This window comes from Clinocottus analis, unplaced genomic scaffold (assembly GCF_023055335.1).
Source record: "Clinocottus analis isolate CAN_PGR_092001 unplaced genomic scaffold, fCliAna1.0.p SCAF_9, whole genome shotgun sequence".
Taxonomy (NCBI): domain Eukaryota; kingdom Metazoa; phylum Chordata; class Actinopteri; order Perciformes; family Cottidae; genus Clinocottus; species Clinocottus analis.
In genome coordinates this window covers 4,350,267-4,369,933 of record NW_027176251.1, presented here as the reverse complement: position 1 = coordinate 4,369,933, position 19,667 = coordinate 4,350,267, and the positions used below count along the sequence as shown (strand labels likewise).

The following is a 19,667-nucleotide window of genomic DNA, read 5'->3' as shown; positions in this document are numbered from 1 at the left end:
ATGCAATGCAATGAGTGTCTGCGTGTGACGGCAGAGCTATAAATAGTCTAACTTGGTCGAAAGAGGGGACGTTATAAAACCCTAGCCAAGGTATTGGCAGACTGAACGCTTTCCGCTGTCCTCACATGTGTGATGGAGAGACGAGGGCAGCTCCGGCCGCTGTCTGTCCCCGGCAGGTGCACCAGCTGTCTCTCGTGCAAGTTCATCAATCTTCTTCCTCTGGGTTGCGAAAAAAAGAGAATTGAGGCTATAATCCGGTTCTAACTTTCACCGGTGTACAACATCCTTTTGTGTGAACCTATTTAATGCACAGATACTAAGCTTGCATGTGGATGACTCTTACCTGATTATAAGATTTGCTTCCCTTTTTATTATTGTGTTATTTTGTTTTCCCTTACATTAGAACATCCATAGAAGAATGAACCAGGAATTATGATAACAGGGGTATGATACATTTGTGCAGCTCACTGCTTATAAAGAATTTATTGTACTTTGCTTGTCATTGCATAACATGTGAATGCTACGGCAGCTGCATTTACTCTACTGAAAACAGTTTGCAGTGATGCACCTCCTAAAAATAGCACCTGTAGCCACCACAAGTGCACAGAAGGAGCATTAAAATAGAAACACTGCCATCTACTGGTCGTACGAGGCAGCGTCATCAACTGGGGGACTCCAATAGGCCTTTTACCTGGGCAAAGTGTTTGGCTTTGTTGTGGAAGCAATAACAATCTTTTTGGGGGGGAAATCTAATTATTAATTCCAGGTTATGTATCCAGTGGCGTAGTACATGCTCAGACAAGGTTTTAAAAGCAATGTATCAAAGAAAGTGTTCATCATTTCTAAGCCAAGTGGGAACAACAGGCTGTGAACCTACAAACTGAGCAGTTCACCACTCGCTTACATAACTGCTCACTGCCAGGGAATTTTGTAAAAACAGAGAGATGTTTTTCTCTGAACACAGCGCAACGCCTGTGTGAATAGCACAGATTTTATTCAGATTTGTCATCGTCATAAATCTACAGCTGTCCACAGTCTCACATTTTTATTTGTCACTTCAAAGCATTCTTCAGTGGCTCTCCTCAGTTTACTGTTTGGCTCGAAGGACAAATGTCTTCGCTTTAGTAGAATAACAAAGTACCTAATTTCATTTGTGTGCACCTCTTTCCCACAACGCTGCTCAATTAATGTGTTTAGATGTTTTCCGTGTTCCTCATAAATATGAATGCTTCTTGCTATATTATATGTCTCATTTCTGTTCATGCATTGCTCTACCTAGTTTTAGACTTTTAGGAGACAGTAGTGACAAGGATTTGGATTTATCTGCTGATTATGTTCACTGGTTCAACATTATTACTCCAAGAGTGGTGGGAAGCCGTGAGCTGAACTGCTTTCTCCTCTCATCTCGCCACTGACAGCAGCTGGGAAAGACCCAGTGGGTGACACCACTTTCATCCCAGGACCACGACTGTCCAGCTGTTTGCTATCCCTCATCCTGACGGCTGGATGGACAGGGAGTCCAGCATCCAGTAATCTAAGGCATGATTCTGCATGCATGTCTGTGGATGTCTCATGGCTGTACAGGCCCCACAGCTGGCGTGCTAAGGGTCATGTCACCTCAAAGAAAACTGTCTGTATGGTCATTTTGTATTATTGCTATTAATGTTACGACATCATTATGTTTTGGTGGGAGGACCAAGAAACTGGTGCTTTGTATTGCTGTTTAGCAAATAATAGAAATGTTTTAATTTCAGTAAAAAAAACAACAAATACATTAAACTTGTTATTTCTCTCTCTCTCTCTCTATCGTTCTGTGTCTCTCACACACTCACACAGACACACACACACACACGGCCCTGTAAACAAGAGGGGTCAGAGTGCAGTTTTTAAGAGGGTTGCAGATTGGAGAGGTATGCGAGTATGCATCTGTTTTCTCCATTTATGCATTTACTTTTTGGTCCACTGTTTCTCCTCCTCTAAATTTAATTTGTGGGAACCCCTCTCTACCTCAGACGCCCCAGTAAGAAATGTGTCCTGCTTCGGTTACCGTGGCCTTCGCGGGGCTTAAGAAGAGATCCAGGAGGATTACCCCCAGCAAAGGCGACTAACCTACACCCCAAATCATCAACTACCAAAAACCTTTTCCCTCTCCCCTCTCTTTGTATCCAGTGCCTTGAAATGTGAGACTAGACTGGTGAACAGAATCCACATTCTTTCACAAGACCCCCACTATACCACCCTCCTCACAAAACTGTCCTAATTTGCCGTACTGTTTTGTTATATTTCTTATTGGAACGGATGCCTCTTAGTGGAGATGAATCACAAGGAGGAATATGCCATGCCTGGCAGCTTGAGACACATGTTGATTTCAACAGAAAGAAAATGTTAACGTTGTTCTTGTTATATTTCTCTACTGAGCTGTTGAAGCTGAATAACTACAAAAATCAAATAACACACATACGATCTCACTGTCAGGTAGCTTTTATACATTTTTTCCACATAACAATATAGCAGCCATTTTCTAAGTTGCTGCACTGTGAACGTTTGAATCTCAATGTACTGCCTTTATGACAGAACCACTACGTCAACGAAAGCGCAATAAACAGACAGCTTTGTGTCCAAGCCTTTTGGCTCTCTTCCATAATGTCGTCCCTGCCAGTCCAGTCTGTGGTCATTTCAACACACAGAGGAAATTACTGTCCATCATAATCAGCTGCTTCTCAAATTTGAATATAACATAAATCTGAAATCACTTCCTCGCCATGTTTTTTTTATTATTATTATTAATCCACATTATCAATTGAATCACAAAGATACAAAAACACTCTATAATATTCTTACATTCAGCCTGCGTCAATTAAATTATGCCTAAATAACAAGTAATAAGTACAGACTCAGGTTTATGTATTGTATTTCTCATTTAAGTCTTTATGCAAATTGATGTACATCAGCTACTTTCAAAGTCTGCTTGCAGTTAAATGGCAGATCACTAGAGGGCCATATTCCACCACATTTTGGTGTCAATTCACTGGTCCTGAAACACACTGAGGATTTAAAACCGACCAACCTGTGGGCTCGAACTTATTTAAAGTTATAGAAGATGGACCTATACTCTTTTATAGGTCTTTTTGTCTCACAATAAACCCATATTATATGTCCAAGAGTTCGGTAGTCAGACAAACGTAGTAGGGGTAGGCCTATGTTGTTTAACTGTTGCACCATCTAAGCTTATAAAGCAATTTATTTGTTATCCAAGCTTTAGCTCCTATTGCCTCTTTAGCTAATATCTGCACACACTCTCATCCCGGTTGTCCTCATGGCTTCCATGGGCCTAATTCATCGTGGCATATGTTGAGTGTCAGCATGGCATGGCTTCATTCTTGAAGGATCCGTGACCGTCTGTCCAAAGAAACAGCTCATCGTGAGAGAATACTGTGAAAACAACCCTCACTCCCAGTGGGTTCTCGCTGTTTGTAGAACTTCAAAACAAGTCACTGTGTGTAAACAGAATAATAAACAGCTGTTACTGACAAGCCGGCCAAACGAAGACAGATCGCTCGAGACTTTTCTTTTAAAAGTTAGCATAGTGTGAATTAATTTGCATTGTAATTATACAGTCGTTCGTGACAAAATATCTACTTTATTTATTATGACAGCGGCGTGGACGGTAATGCAACGCTCAACGCCGTGCGTCTGTCACGGAGCGCTGTTCGTGCAGCCAATCAGAACCGCTCTTACTCGGAGGTACAGCGCGTTTGACCAATCGCATCGCGTCTTTTTGGGAGGCGAAGTACGGTGGCGGCAAGGCGATGGAGTTTCCGCTACTCCTCTGCTTTCATGCCATCAGGTTAGGCAGCTAGCAAGAGAGCTAAGCTAGCGTCGCGTTGGGCCTCCAGTAGACCAGCGGGATTGAGCTTCCGACATCAAACGCTGCTCTTCGGAAGGAGACAAACACCCATTTATGAAGCTGAATGAGAACAATTAAAATCCCAGAAATATGGTGGTTCTCAAAATTCGAGACCAGGTGAGTGTGAATTGTCTCAAAAGCTGACCCAAGTTTAAGCTACTGTCGGCTGGCTAATGTTAGCTAACTGCCAGCAAGCTGGCAGCAGGGTTGTAATGCAAGTTTCTCCGAAACAGGAGCGTTTCTTTACCCGCTTCACGTGGTCCATCGCAGCGTACGATGCATTGCTGCTGGGGGACTCGCGTTCGCAGTTGTCGGGGGTTTCTGGCCATAATAAAGGACAACCATCACACCACACTGAGGCACATGCTTGTGTCGGTCGGTGAGCTGCATCCAGCTCATGGTACAGTGTGTGTTTATCGCAGCAATTAGCCAGAGCCAGCGTGAACCGCTGCTAGCTGCTCAGCTGGGAAGTGACTAGCGTTAGTTAGCGTGTTGTGACTAAACAATGCAACACTGGGCTTGAGTTGTCGCCTTCAAGTGACTCCACTCACAAATGCATGTCTGTAACTTGGTGTGAGACGATTAGCATAACAAGCTGGTATTGTAAACGATTAGATAACACGTAAATACATAAACGATGTAGCTAGTTTCTGTGCTCCGACTCCACGAACTGGATGTGAAATCATGTTTGAATGCCACCACAGTGTTGTGTCTGCTTCCTGAGAGGCTTTGTGATGATCTTCATGTTTAATTTCTAATATTCTAAGTTATGTCCTCGATCACAAGCCTGCAGTGTTTATCCCCGTGTAAATACGGTTAATAATTCAACAGTTTATGTTGCGATTTAGGGAGAAGTCTGTTACCAAATGTTTTTATTTGTGTTGTATAAATGGGATAAATGCAGGTAAACTGCTGTGTAACGTTAATATTTCTAATGTGACAGTATTGGACTGTCATAAACACTTGCCACCTACTTGTGTAAGCAAGAAAAGCATCCTCTTATCATTTAAGGGCTGTGTGTTTTGAACAGGCCTGCTATTCTTGTAGTGCGTGTGTGTGTGTGTGTGTGTGTGTGTGTGTGTGTGTGCACGTGCGTGTGCATGTGCATGCTCGTGTACCTGGTCTCATGTGAGCCGGTGAAGTTGCCAAAGAGCTGTCTCCATGGTGATGGTATTAACTAGGCTGGCTTGCATGAGGAAAGGAAGTGCACAGTCGTGTAGTCGGAGAAGCAGAGAAAAGCTCCTACACCAGTCGTGCAGGACTGGCGAACTGAAAACGACAAAATGCAGATTTGTCTTTTCTTTTTTGTGGAGGATATACAGAAATCGTCAAAATGAAACAAGTCCCTGTTTGTTACACTGACTTTATCTCAAAGCACTATTGCACCCTGCAGATAGTCATGGTCCACAATAATCATGAATGAGAGGACTGTCTTGTGTTTTGAAAACCGACTTAAGGCGACTTGATCCCCGATATGATAATGGTAATCTTTGTTCTGCTTATTCTAAATGCGTATTGAGCATGAATTTGACTGCTTAAATGCATCATGTGGCTCAAATTTGTATACAGCCATAACTATATTTTCCTGTTGATTTCAATATACATGTACCTTGAATTATCCAACATGTAGTGGCCACCGTAGATTTTTATTTGATTAAAAAATAGTACTCATTCTCACAATGTTTGACTTTTAAGTTTGTTCAATCCCAGCAGAAAAGTTAAGAATATTTCATACAAAACAAGTTATCGCTGTCAGCTAAAGAAGAAAGTGCTTGGTTTCATTCTTGTCTTTGAACAAAGCTTAGCGTAAATAATACCGGATAACAATGTGTTTTGTTAAATGAAGGATTAATGAACAAATGTACTCTGCACACTACATCAGTCTAATTGTACAAAGAAAGAAATCCAGCTCCATCGACCTAATATGTGTTTAAGGCAGACAAAGAAGCCTGTAAAGGTTTTCACTACAACCAAACAATACAGCAAGTTGTTTTCAAATCTGCTAACTTGGCAGTTTTTGTAACTACTCTTCCCTGCGTCTTCATCTTGCCTATTGTTTTGGATACATGGCTAGATATTGCTCATTCGAAGGTTATAACTACTCGCACGTCATGGAAAAGCTTGGTAATAGCTTACCTGGTACATAATAGCGCTAGATTGTCGGCGTATACTTGAAAAAATGTTTAACTACCTGTAACCTCGCATTAATGGCTTATCTGTTTTTAAAACTTGACTAAAGTCAGGGAAGAGTTGCGTTTTTGTGAAAGCCTTTCACGGGTAACCAGTTGCAGCCTCTGAAAGGGACCCCCTGCACTGATGATTCGCCCCATCCATGCCAGCGTCCTCCTAGACGTTGAGAAACTGCCTCATCAAAAACTGGTGTTATGGTGGATCGGATAGGGGTGTGCAGCAGTGTTGAGCGGGCAAACCTGACACGTGAATGTCCATTAGCAAACTTAATTACAGTTTGTGACTGCTAATGGGGGCATTGATTTCAGCAGTGTTTCCAAATCAATTTGACAAGTTATAGAAATACTTCGGTGGTTGGTAACAGAAACTTATTGGAATGTTAAGTTATTGGAATGTTCACTAAAAACTGTCGGGACCAGAAAAAAAACTTTGTTCCACTGATCAAAGTTTCAGACACAAACTCTGTCAAACGTTTCTTCAGCTGTTAAAGTCAACTGACAGCTGTGATCAGCTGTGATCAGCAACCACCGTCATCAGAAACAAATGACTCTTCAAGTGACGCTTTGGAGGAAAGTACGTCATATTTTTCTCGAAACATATTTCCTTGTTTCCTCTCTTCTCGCATGGTTTCCTTGCGTCTCTCCATGCATCTCTGGAAAAGACGCAAGTGAGGGATACAGTGATGCAATTAAGAAACTTGTGATGCATTCCTTGTCTGACAGGAAGTTTTTGCAAAATGCTGCAACAGTGTCAGAATCAAAGACTTTGGCTGCGTGCGCCAATAAATCTTTAATATGGTTTCGGTCTTGAATCTGTTTTTTTAGGCACGCGTAATAAAATTTGTGCAAAATTGAAAAAAAGGAAAAGTATGACACTCAATATTATTATTACTCGAATAGCGCAGCTAAAGTTTTGTAAAGATCACACAGACAGCAATACCTTTCCTTTGTATACACCTCTTGGAGGGTGAGGCCAACTTAGCTACTTTCAATGAAGCCAGGACGGGAATGGTATTATCAATAAGAGTCAGACTTTTATTCAGTTTTACTCTGGAAATCGTTTTTGACTTGTATCATATTTGCTGCCGATTGTCGTGTTTGATGTGGTGAACCATTTTTTTTATGTCTCTGTCGGTTGGAGATGCCGACAGCACATCATTGTTGGGCTTGTAGTCATGCAAATATCGTGATAATGCTCTCCGCGCTGTGTTTTGCTTGCCAGCTGTCACTAAACACGGAAGAGAATTAGAAAGAGGCTGCTCAGCATTTGTCTGTTTCAATCCCAACAGTCTGCCTCCATCATCCTCTGATGTCATCATTTTGTGAACTGCTCTAGTATCTTATTTTATAACTGTTGTTGTGCACCGGTCTGTTTCTATTTAACAGATTTTTAATAACAATATATAGGTATGTTTAAGCCATGATTGTGGAAACTGAGTAAATAAGTGTGTTGTGTTGCTTAATGACACCAAGGCCAGAATTGTTTTCTCGAATTTAATGTATACTGTTGGCTTTTCTATTCTCACAAACAAGGTTTCCTCCTTATCGGTCACTGGTCTGGGAAGTTTTTACTGTAATAATGAAAGTCTGAGATAGTGTTGCATGTAGAAGTCTTGAGATCCAGTTGATTTTGACACAGTCTCTCTCTTTTACAGCCTGCTTTGCTGAAAGCTATTTTCAATGTGGATCCAGATGAAGTACGCTCACTCATATTCAAAAAAGAGGATGTGAATGCACAGGTAATCTAAACCGACTCTCCGTAATCTCTGCATCTGTTTCCTCATATTTTTGTCATATATTTTTTAAATCTCAGCAGCACAGAATTTAAAGCCGCTTGTGTATAAATGTCCTTGGCTTCAAATAACTAAAAAAGCACATTGATTGTTTTTACAGTTCTCACTGTATGATCTAGCTCTACTTACTGTAAATATACCCTGTTTTTTACTCAAAGCCTCTTCAAATTACAGAATTGTAACTAGATTGTAACCCTCTAAATGGTGACTATTATTATTATTTCTTCTTTCTAGCTTTTAATATTACAAGTAAAGAGGAACTTTGGTTTTAATGTCACAACAAATCAGGACCAAATGAACTTATATAAATCGAAGAAGAAAGAAACAAAAGGTCATAACTTAGAAGTGTAAACCGTTTTGTTTCTGTTCAATTCTTTTTCACTTATTACAGGACAATGAGAAGCGGACTCCGTTGCATGCTGCTGCTTATCTTGGTGATGCGGAAATTATAGAGCTGCTGATTCTTTCAGGTAAGTTTTTGGAAAGAGGAGTCATGTACAAAAGCTGTTGAAGTCCTATACACATCATTCATTCTTGTCGTGTAGATCATTTAGAGGTCAGTATTCAGAAATTGGAACCTTTCATTCTCAGCATTAAGGTCACATATCAAGCAATCTAGCTGATTGGTTTCGGAAAGATTTATCGGTTTTATGTTTCAGTATAGAAATGTGTTTATAAGGAAAGATGATACAGGAAATGGCCCGAGGGTGTCACAATTTGATCTTGTCAAATTGTTGATGTGTGACCAGCATGGCTAAATTGATTTCACCAATTTGGGAAGGATAGTTCATCTCTGTGCCGCGCACGGAGGTCCTGACATACTGTAATGACAGTAAATCATCTTCAACGTTAACCTCTCTGAGAGCGTAGTGACATATTTCAAATGCCTATGCGGCCAGATGATTCATGTGCATTCAATATTGTAGAATATCGACATGCACCCTTTGCAGTCTGCTCTTTTTTTATGATAATGCAGATATAGATATTATTAAACAGATTTGGGTGTTAACCATTTTGTTTGAAAGGTTTCAATATATGTCACTTAACTCTATGACCTCAAACAGTTTAACAGCCGGCCTCCTCTGACTTGTAGGTGCCAGAGTAAATGCCAAAGATAACAAGTGGCTCACTCCTCTGCACCGGTCCGTGGCCTCCTGCAGTGAGGTATGTGATTGTTCCTCTGATTCTGTATCTTGTAATCTAAACGGTGTGGAGCTTTAAACCTACATGTGATGACGTCTCGCAGGAGGCTGTCCAGGTGTTACTGAAACACTCTGCAGACGTAAATGCCCGGGACAAGAACTGGCAGACACCACTACACATCGCCGCAGCCAATAAAGCTGTCCGCTGCGCTGAGGCCCTTGTCCCACTGCTCAGCAATGTGAATGTGTCCGATAGAGCCGGCCGGACTGCGCTACACCATGCAGCATTCAGCGGCCACCTAGAGGTAACATTAAGCCAAGAGTATGGTTTGATTAAGCTGTGCTCAAAGAAATACTTTGTTTGGATGTAGTCGTACCTTATTGGATAAAAATAGCAGCACATTTGAGTATAAATTGCATAAGAAACAATCCATGTACTAACTTAAATGTTGGTGCTGACTCTGTGGCTGCACAGTCTGTCCTTTCTTTGTTGTGTTTTGAAAGTATAAGCACTTCAGTACTGATCATATTGACACAACAGACTCAGAGGGGTTTGTCTAAGCTCTTCGTCTTCTCCTCTTACTGAAAGGATGTGTCTGCTTGCCTCATAATTGTGTGAACACAATGGCTTTGCAATAAGGAACAACTGAACAATGGCTATGATTTTGCCTGTTTAAGAAGTGTGAAGTGAAACAATCAACATCCCCATATAGCTCGGCAGACTGCGAACTAGAGTTAGCATTTATCCCAGTCGTTACCAAAGCCATAACTGGTCTCTACAACAAATCCAATCTTCATTTTTTAAAGTAAAAAAAAAAGTTAGTTGTACGTGCAGTGTTTGGCATATTGTTGTACGGTTAAGTTATGATAAGGTTTTACAAATCTGCTTTTGTATCTGGGAGTTAGCTGCACAATTATAAACAGTAGGAACAAATCTAAAGTTGGAGAAGCTAAACAAATAATTTAGCTGCTTTCCAATGAACCAGTCCTAGCCTATAAAGACAACAACACATTTTGGGACTGTCAATTTTTCTACTTGGATGCACATTGACGTGTAAGTCAGTGTTCATGTTGGAAGTTCCCGCAACCTTTTTCCTGACTGCTCCTTTTTCTCTGTTGCTGCTGTTAGATGGTGAGGCTCCTGCTCTCTAGAGGAGCAAACATCAATGCCTTTGACAAAAGGGACCGCCGTGCAATCCACTGGGCCGCCTACATGGGTAATGAATTAAGGGATTTTTACACCACAATATCATTTTTTTTTTTATGTAACTTCATGTCATCTTGTGGTTAGTGAAAAGTCTCCAGGACTTCATTGAAATTGCTTTTAAAGGCACCAAAAGTATTACAAATTATGTTAAAAATTCATACTTGTGTTCTTATTGATGGCTTATTCATGTAATGAAATCATTGTCTTTGTGTCATCAGGACACATAGAAGTGGTGAAGCTGCTGGCATCCCATGGAGCCGAGGTGGCCTGCAAAGATAAGAAATCGTACACCCCGCTACACGCAGCAGCCTCCAGTGGGATGATCAGTGTTGTCAAATACCTCCTGGACTTGGGGGTGGATGTAAGTTCCACCAACAAGCATATTGTCATTACACTGCAGACAATGCCAGAGCTTATGATCTGGCAGGAGAGAACTCATAACACTGCATATGTTTTGATTGACTAAATGGATCTTTTTTTTGCCTTTTGAAAAAAAGAGTGGCTTGTGATGTGATGACGACCTCTTGTTATTTTCTTGCCATCTAGATCAATGAGCCCAACGCGTATGGCAACACACCCCTCCATGTGGCGTGCTACAACGGGCAAGATGTGGTGGTGAATGAGCTCATTGAGTGCGGCGCCAACGTAAACCAGGTGAACGAGAAGGGGTTCGCACCTCTCCATTTTACCGCCGCTTCACGCCACGGGGCCCTCTGTCTGGAGCTCCTTGTGTGCAACGGGGCTGATGTGAACATCAAGGTGAGTAAAAAAATTATGCTCCATCTTTTCTTCAGAATGGATGTGACCTGAGGGTAGCTGTTACCTAAAAACTGTCACTCCTTTTCCAGATATATAGCTTAGGTTTGGGCTGACGGTCATCGACCACTAAACCAACATCGCGATTTTAAATAATGATTATAACAATGTTACTGTTAACTGTCAAAACAAAGAATATTTGTGGTTAAGAGTCAGTGTTTATACATGTATTGCTTGTGTGTGTCTGTGTGTGTGAATCCGAGTGTTTATGTTGTGGTCCTTTTACAACACTAAAACTTTATTATGTCAGACAGGCACTTTTTTGTTTGGGGAATAGACTTTAGAGCTGAAAGCCATAGTAATGATCCACACCATGTGTTTGCATCCCTCCAGAGTAAAGATGGTAAGACTCCTCTTCACATGACAGCCATCCACGGGAGGTTTTCTCGGTCTCAAGCAATCATTGAGAATGGTGAGCTCCTCTAAAAATTCCGCCTTGCTGACTTTATTTCTCACACTGGACTGTAAAACCACAACTGCCTCTCAGCGCAACATCAGCTTACTGCTTTTTTTTTTTGCTTTTTCTAAAGGTGCTGAGATTGACTGTGAAGATAAGAACGGAAATACTCCGCTGCACATTGCAGCTCGATATGGACACGAGCTCCTCATCAATACCCTCATCACCAACAGAGCTGACACGGCTAAGTAAGTGAGCCCGTCTGCTCTTTTACGGCAACTGTTACAACTTTACACCTCGTGGAAGTGTTGCATGTATAAACCTTTTTAAACCCATCGATGCACGGCCTGTTATGTAACTGATGGAGATTGTGCTGTACAATTAAAAGTACTTTCACGACAGTTATTTGGTTGATACTGAGTAAATAAACAAGATTGTGTCACTTTCAGGCGAGGGGTACATGGTATGTTCCCACTTCATTTGGCTGCCCTCAGTGGATTCTCTGACTGCTGCCGAAAGCTCTTGTCTTCAGGTGAGCAACTGCGTATTCATGTTGTCTAGCTTGTTGAATGGGTTAGTTATTGGAGTTGCATAAGTCTAAATAAAAAGGTCAAAACTGTGCAACATCTGTTGTAAAATATTGTACACAATATGCAGGATCTCATTCATAATCCATTACTCTGATGCAGGATTTGATATTGACACGCCTGATGACTTTGGAAGGACCTGTTTACATGCTGCAGCTGCTGGAGGGTGAGTACAGGACAGAAAAATAGTACAAGCGAAAATAAGCAAAATAATAGACAGCTTTAATATTAGCTGCAAGTCTTAAGATCTAGATCATGAACATGTAATCTTATGGATCTCTCTAACCCCTCAGAAACTTGGAATGTCTCAATCTTCTCCTCAACACGGGGGCAGACTTTAACAGAAAGGACAGCTTTGGCAGGTTTGTAGCATTTAATAATGGATCAAGAGTTGGTTCTCTCCTAGTTTTGTGGTTGCGGAGCTGAGCTATATTTGCTTTTCCAGGACCCCTCTGCACTATGCTGCTGCCAACTGTAACTACCAGTGCCTGTTTGCTCTGGTGGGCTCCGGGGCCAGCGTCAACGACCTAGACGAGCGGGGCTGCACTCCTCTCCACTACGCCGCTGCCTCTGACACAGACGGAAAGTCAGTAATGCTTTGGAAATTCAGTTTCTCAAAAGGAGCGGGTAGCTGTTTGTGTGGGGGGGAGGGGGTTATTTACTGTGAGGGTTTTCATTAACAAAAGCTCAGTTGCATTATTGGTTATGCGGCGTAAGAGTTCAAGACCTGAAAAATGATGTTTCCATGACTAAAGCCTTTTTGTGTGTCTGCAGGTGCCTGGAATATTTACTGCGAAATGATGCAAATCCTGGGATCCGAGACAATCAGGGCTACAATGCTGTGCACTACGCCTCGGCGTATGGACATCGCCTCTGTCTGGAGCTGGTGAGCGCTTCACTCCTGCGTACATGATGCAAAACAAGGATATAATGCTCTATAATGCTATATTATAAATATTTAATTGATTGGTGCTTCTCCCACAGATTGCAAGTGAAACACCTCTAGATGTGGTGAGTTACGTTCTTGCTTTTATTCTTCTCTTCATGCTTGTTCTTCTTCGTGAAGGTCATTTTACAATACCTCACTAAGATCCCTGCTAGATCGAAACGTTAACTTAAATTTGTTGGGAGCTATCAGTGCACTGTGCAGATATGTTTTATGTATGTTGCTGTCAGAGTAGGCCGAGCCATTCTTATCTGTCGTTATAAATGTGATTTTTATCTGATTCTAACTTGTGTACCTGTTTTGTTCAGCTAATGGAAACCTCAGGGACAGACATCCTGAATGACTCCGATGTCAGAGCCCCCGTTAGCCCCCTGCACCTCGCTGTGAGTAATGTGTATTATCCTTGTCTGACTGGCCTTATCATGCCACTATCCTCGATCTCGTCTAATTGATGTTTAACTTATTCACGGTCAATGACTCATTTAGGCATACCACGGTCACCACCATGCTATGGAGGTTCTGGTGCAGTCTCTGCTGGATCTGGATGTGAGAAACGGCCAAGGGCGCACACCTCTAGACCTGGCTGCCTTTAAGGGCCACGTGGAGTGTGTGGACGTCCTAATCAACCAGGGAGCCTCCATCCTGGTCAAAGACTTCACTTTGAAGCGAACCCCCATCCATGCTGCAGGTATAGATCTGGACTTAGTGGCTCATAAATCATATTGGGTATTATATTTACTACACCTTTTTGTTTGCTGGGATTATTTGTGGTGTGGATTTAATTTGTAAAGCTCTTTGCAATATGTTTTTTAAAGGTGCCATATAAATATAATTTATTAGTATTATTATGGGTATGCTAATGCTATGTTCCTTCTTTCCCTGCAGCAACTAATGGTCATTCAGAATGTTTGCGTTTGCTGATTGGAAATGCTGATCTTAAAAGTGCAGTAGACATTCAAGATGGGAATGGACAGTAAGTCAAATGTGTTTTTCTTTTTTCTAGCCCCACTAATGATCGAAAGAAAATGCTGAAATGATTGTCTGTTATCTCTTAGAACCCCTTTGATGCTGTCGGTCCTGAGCGGACACACGGATTGTGTGTATTCTTTGCTAAATAAGGGAGCCAATGTAGAAGCCAAAGACAAGTGGGGCAGGACAGCCCTTCATAGAGGAGTAAGGAGATCTTTCCATTCTTACACACACTGAAACACGCTGTATATGTACTTTGGGACTCTTCATAATCATACCTCAATTGTTCTGTCTGTTGTGTTCAATTTTTTTCTACCAAAAATAATGTTTCAATATTATTGTATATATTTTAGTTTATTTAACGTATCGCCATTAGCTGACGCCTTAGCAGCCGATAATCTTCTTCAGAAAGGACACAATATAAACCATACTAAAACGTACAAAACATAATGTGAAACAAACAGTTAAATATAATACAAACAGAATAAAAATGAAAATAAATGGTACAGTCAGATACTTAGTAAAGCCGAGGTCTAGGACGTATATTATGATATGATATGTTATATGTTAGATATGCTGCCAGACAAGCTATAGATATACAAATACAATTTTCTTTGAGGTGTAAACTCTAACATCTACTGTTTTCTGTCTGTAGGCGGTGACCGGTCACGAGGAATGTGTGGAGGCCTTGCTTCAGCACAGCGCCAACTTCCTGGTGCGAGACTGTAAAGGGCGCACACCAGTCCACCTGTCAGCAGCATGTGGACACATTGGGGTACTGGGAGGCCTGCTGCATGCTGCCCAATCAGTGGAAACACTCCCTGTCTTAACAGACAACCAAGGCTACACCCCACTGCACTGGGCCTGCTACAATGGTACAGAGTTGAGGGTTTGAAAAACCTGCTTGAAAAAAACAATCGTAGTTATAGAAATGTGTATCTGATGTTTAGTAATGTATGCTCTTAAATGTGGGCAAGCTGCCGAGAATGTACAAAGGAGCACTTAAGCTGGTGTAGATATAAAATTGGAATGGGCAATCACTTTTCATGTTTGTACTCTATGGGTCTTCATGCACCCAAATGAACACTTTGTACATGTGTTGATCAGGACAAATGTTTTAAGAGAGCCCCTGATTGTGAGCACCTCGAGGTAAAGGCTCATATGCTCTATGCTTTCTTGTCTGCAGGTCACGATACATGTGTGGAGGTTTTGCTGGAACAAGAGGTTTTTCACAAGGCCGAAGGCAGTTCTTTCAGCCCCCTCCACTGTGCTGTGTAAGATCTTGTGCCGTCCTCTGTTTAATTCAATTCATGTGAGCACAAACCTCGAATAAATTAAATGAATGCGCCCTTTCGTCTTCTATAGAATCCATGACAACGAAGGTGCTGGTGAGATGCTGATAGACACTCTGGGTCCCGCCATTGTCAATGCCAAAGACAGTAAAAGCAGGTATACACTTTCATATAAGGACGTGTTTTATACCTGTAATTAAAAGCTCACATAACGACACGGGATGACTAGAATAACAATGAGCCTTGTTCCGATGATATTTCTGCAGAACTCCACTACATGCAGCAGCCTTCACTGACCATGTAGAGTGTCTCCAGCTGCTGCTGAGCCACAATGCTCAGGTCAACAGTGTTGATGCTGCAGGGAAAACCCCGCTCATGATGGCCGCTGAAAATGGCCAGACCAACGCTGTCGGTAAAGGCTCCTTTACTTTAACCCCTTTTGTTCTATATCGTCAATAACTAGACTGTAAAGTATGTCTCTGAGATGTATAAATCAGTGTGCCGTTGAAATACGTTCAATTCATTTTTCTTGCTTTTCATTGTTAGAACTACTGGTGAGCAGTGCAAAAGCAGATCTCACTCTGCAGGATGCTGTGAAGAACACTGCACTTCATCTCGCCTGCAGTAAGGTGAGTATCACCATGTGGTGGCACTGTTCCTACATTCTACAGCAGCATTAATACTGTTTGTTCCTGCAAGTATGTGTTTTGAAATACCTTAAGCAAATTGGGTTACTGCACGTTTCGAAGCCATTCTCTGCGGTGATTTTTGATATTTATTGTACTCCACCTGTTTTCCACAGGGACATGAAACCAGTGCCTTGTTGATATTGGAGAAGATTACAGACAGAAACCTCATAAATGCCACTAACGCCGCCTTACAGACGTATGTATCGCATTACATTAGGGTCTTGTCTCCTGCTGCATCTGAACGATGGAGTGGTGGATTGTGGGTGGATTACTTGTGGGGATTTGAATTGGTAATATAGAGATACAAATCGTAAAATATTGACTTTCCTGTCGGCGCATCCATGTTTTATGTTTTTCAAGGCCTCTACACGTGGCTGCAAGAAATGGTTTAACAGTGGTGGTGCAAGAGCTGCTTGCAAAGGGAGCCAGCGTGCTTGCAGTCGATGAAAACGGTAAATTCAGAATGCTATTTTTCTATTACTCTATACCAGCATCTTTCATATATTTAGGGCTTTTACAGTACACCAGGAAGTCCCATCTAAACATCAATACGAATGGCCACAGCATTATCAGTAATCATTAAAAAATCCCCATACAAATGACTACTGGGCTGCTTCTATTTTCCATTTTCAATTAGTCCACACGTCTGCAACATTTCAGCTGCTGGTTAACCTTTTATACCATGTGCATAATATTGTTGTCCATAATGTTCACTTCTGAAACATGGCAGCACTGTGGACCTATAGGGTGATAGATAATTGAGAATCATATTATTTTAATGGAGTGCTTCTATTTTAACCGGCGCAGCGTTTCCAGCCTCGTAAAGTGGTCCAGGAAACAAACACACTGACCAGTTATGTGCGTTGTAAACAGTATCACAAGATGCTACTCAGCCAATGAACTTTGTGGTTTCTGATTAGCAGAGAGAAGGAGAGGGAGAGAGATGTGAAGCTCCGCTATGAGACAAAGCACGCTTTTTTTTACTTGAAATTAAAGAAGATTATTGATTTATTATTACATGCATTATTTATAATTCATCCAGTTCAATTTGAAAACTGACAATACGTATTGTTGGAAGAAAAAAAAATCAGAAAAGCCATGTAATTACTACTTAATCCTTCAACAGAATAATTTACACCAATGCTGGAAACTGAAACTGTGTATTTCTATGATATAATATGTCACATTGGTATTCAATATTCTGTCAATATTCCAGGTTACACACCCGCCTTGGCTTGTGCCCCCAACAAAGATGTGGCAGACTGCCTCGCCCTCATTCTGGCCACCATGATGCCTGTCTCCCCCTGCGCCCCGGCACCCACCCTCCCTTTCAGTGCCATTAACCACTACACCACCAGCCCCTCCAAGAGCGTCACCTTCGACAGCCTGCCCGTGCTGCGCGACGAGCACAGCTCCTACTGCAGCTTCAATAACATCAGCCATCAAGACGGGCTCTACAAGGATGAAGAACTGAATGACTCGGACTCAGAAACGTACTGAGGGACAGGAGGCAGCGATAAATGCATAAACACACACACACACACACACTGTGTCTTAAAAATCACCCACCGCCAGCTTGGGAGGGCAGAAGAAGAAAGAAAAGCGCCCACAGGAGCCTTAAGAGTCCGTCCGTCCTCCATGTCTCCCCCCACACACACACACATACACAGCATGTTGGCCCACACTCATCTTGACCTCATCCAGCACCAGGTGTCCTTCAGCTGATACTGGACCTCAGTAACCGCTGCTCTACCAACCTTGACTTTTTGAGTGCTTTAAACTGCACTTGGTGGGCGGACAGTGGCTTTTGTACGGCAATAACATGCTGAAGAGGGACGGTAGCACTTCACAGAGAGCTAAACTGACAGGGACCAAAAGGCATGGATGCATTTTAACCCAGTTTTAACTGTAAATTAGATTGAGAATATGGGGGGTTATTGGGAGGAGGGGTAGGGGCTAAATTTGGGGGATTTCTTGATGAGTTGGTGAAGGTTGATGCCCGCACACTACATCCGTCAGAATGCACTTGCCCTTGAAGTCTGTAAGTCATACAGGCAGAAAATCATTTATTTTTTTGAGATCAAAAATTTTAATACACCCATGTTCATATCTTAAACTCTCTCGTGAGAAATCTGATTTAGCGACCTGAGTAATTTAAAAACATTTGATATGTGCGCCAGGTTATTTTTAAGTTGATCAACCTTACCTTTGTATATTGACCTGTCCATTATGGTTTAGTCTTTCAAGAATAAATTATTTGTGTAATTTTGCTTCCTATTTATGTGTTCATTTTGTGCCTTCATTAGTTACTGAAAAAGATGGGTTTGTTGAGGCAGCTGTGAAAGTACAGTGATACGCACTAGGTAAGTAATGGAACATTTCTAAGAGGCACTGATCTTGTACTGAAGCTCAGCTTTGTTGAGAAGAAACACTGTAAACCAAGGATAGAACAGCGTTTGATTTTCTTTTGTTTGAATGATATCTTGGCTTGTGTATTAGTCAATGTGTTGACAGGTTTTGCTTGCTTTAACTTTAAAAAGAGAACAGAAACTACTCGATCCTACCATGATTCAAATCTTCCCTTTTCTGTCTGTCGAAATATCATTTTAACTGGAAATATGTATCATACAGTTGCTAGCTTCTTTAGAATGGAAAAGAGGTTTTTTTCTTTTCTTTTCCTTGCTTTTTCTTGAGGGATGGAACTAGCATGTATATAGAAATTATTACTGTGAATTCAAACGCTCCAATGAATTCTTGCAGTACTGAGATTGCTGTATATTTTATGAGTAATAAAGAAATGAGTTATTTAATAATGAACATGAGTCTTTTTATGAAGTGCCTTTTAATTTTGTATGTTTCCACATGTTGGAGAAAAAGCACAGGTGAAATGAATAATCACTTAATTCAATTAAGCTGCTTAAGTTTCACACAGGCTCATGACCACGTCATACTTCCATCCTAACGTTGGAAGCCCTTTTACACGTTCAACAGCTGCATAGGCAGCTATACTGCGGTCAAGTGAGCCTTCATCCGCTGAGTGAGCCGCATGCATGCGTTACAGTATAGTTGGTCTACGGTGGCTTAGATAGCACAAAAAACATTCAAATATAATTTTCCAATATCCCAATATTCAAAAAGCTATAAAAACAGATACTTACATTTGTAAACTAAACTTACAATGCAGCCTTCTTCAGGCTGACCTCTGCCATGCACATGTACATGGCCTTGAGATTTTACTGTACAGTTTTAGAGAAAAGTGACTTCAAAGTCAGCTTACATGTAATAATAGTATGCATAACTTCACAATTTCCAATATTCAAAGGGCTATGAAAACAGATCCCTAAACTTGTAAACTAAACTTACAATGCAGCCTTATTCAGGCTGACCTCTGCCATGAACATGTGCATGGTCTTGAGATTTTACTGTACAGTTTTGGAGAAAAGTTACTTCAAAATCAGCTACAATGTAATAATGATATTCATAATGTCACAATTTCCAATATTCAAAGGGCTATAAAAAGAGATTCTTACATTTGTAAAGTAAACTTACAATGCAGTCTTGTTCATGCTGACCTCTGCCGTGCCCATGTGTATGGCCTTGAGATTTTACAGTACAGTTTTGGAGAAAAGTGACTTCAAATTCAGCTACAATGTAATAATGATATTCATAATTGCAATTTCATTTTTAACAGCTATAGAAGCAGAGCCAGAAACTTGTAGTAAAGCAAGTAAAG

The 19,667-nt window shown here is 41.3% G+C and overlaps 1 protein-coding gene across 1 annotated transcript; it reads left to right on the top strand.

Moving 5' to 3' along the window:
* Positions 1-3,848: 3,848 nt before the first annotated feature.
* Positions 3,849-18,730, top strand: ankrd28b (ankyrin repeat domain 28b). The gene is made up of 28 exons (XM_068569783.1): positions 3,849-4,024; positions 7,752-7,835; positions 8,281-8,359; positions 8,983-9,053; positions 9,136-9,336; positions 10,161-10,248; positions 10,457-10,599; positions 10,785-10,997; positions 11,388-11,466; positions 11,585-11,699; positions 11,901-11,983; positions 12,141-12,204; positions 12,332-12,400; positions 12,484-12,624; positions 12,813-12,924; positions 13,023-13,049; positions 13,293-13,367; positions 13,471-13,672; positions 13,870-13,957; positions 14,040-14,157; positions 14,609-14,828; positions 15,140-15,227; positions 15,319-15,402; positions 15,512-15,657; positions 15,792-15,874; positions 16,048-16,130; positions 16,295-16,386; positions 17,151-18,730. Exons 1-28 carry the CDS (start codon positions 3,998-4,000, stop codon positions 17,432-17,434), a joined length of 3,159 nt encoding a protein of 1,052 aa, XP_068425884.1. The 5' UTR covers positions 3,849-3,997; the 3' UTR covers positions 17,435-18,730.
* Positions 18,731-19,667: the final 937 nt, after the last annotated feature.

Bases quoted from the DNA above. Each gene is read 5' to 3' on its own strand.
- ankrd28b (XM_068569783.1), top strand. From the start codon at position 3,998: ATGGTGGTTCTCAAAATTCGAGACCAG. The intron at 7,836-8,280 runs GTAATCTAAACC...CACTTATTACAG, and splicing joins AAGAGGATGTGAATGCACAG to GACAATGAGAAGCGGACTCC. The intron at 15,658-15,791 runs GTAAAGGCTCCT...TTTCATTGTTAG, and splicing joins TGGCCAGACCAACGCTGTCG to AACTACTGGTGAGCAGTGCA.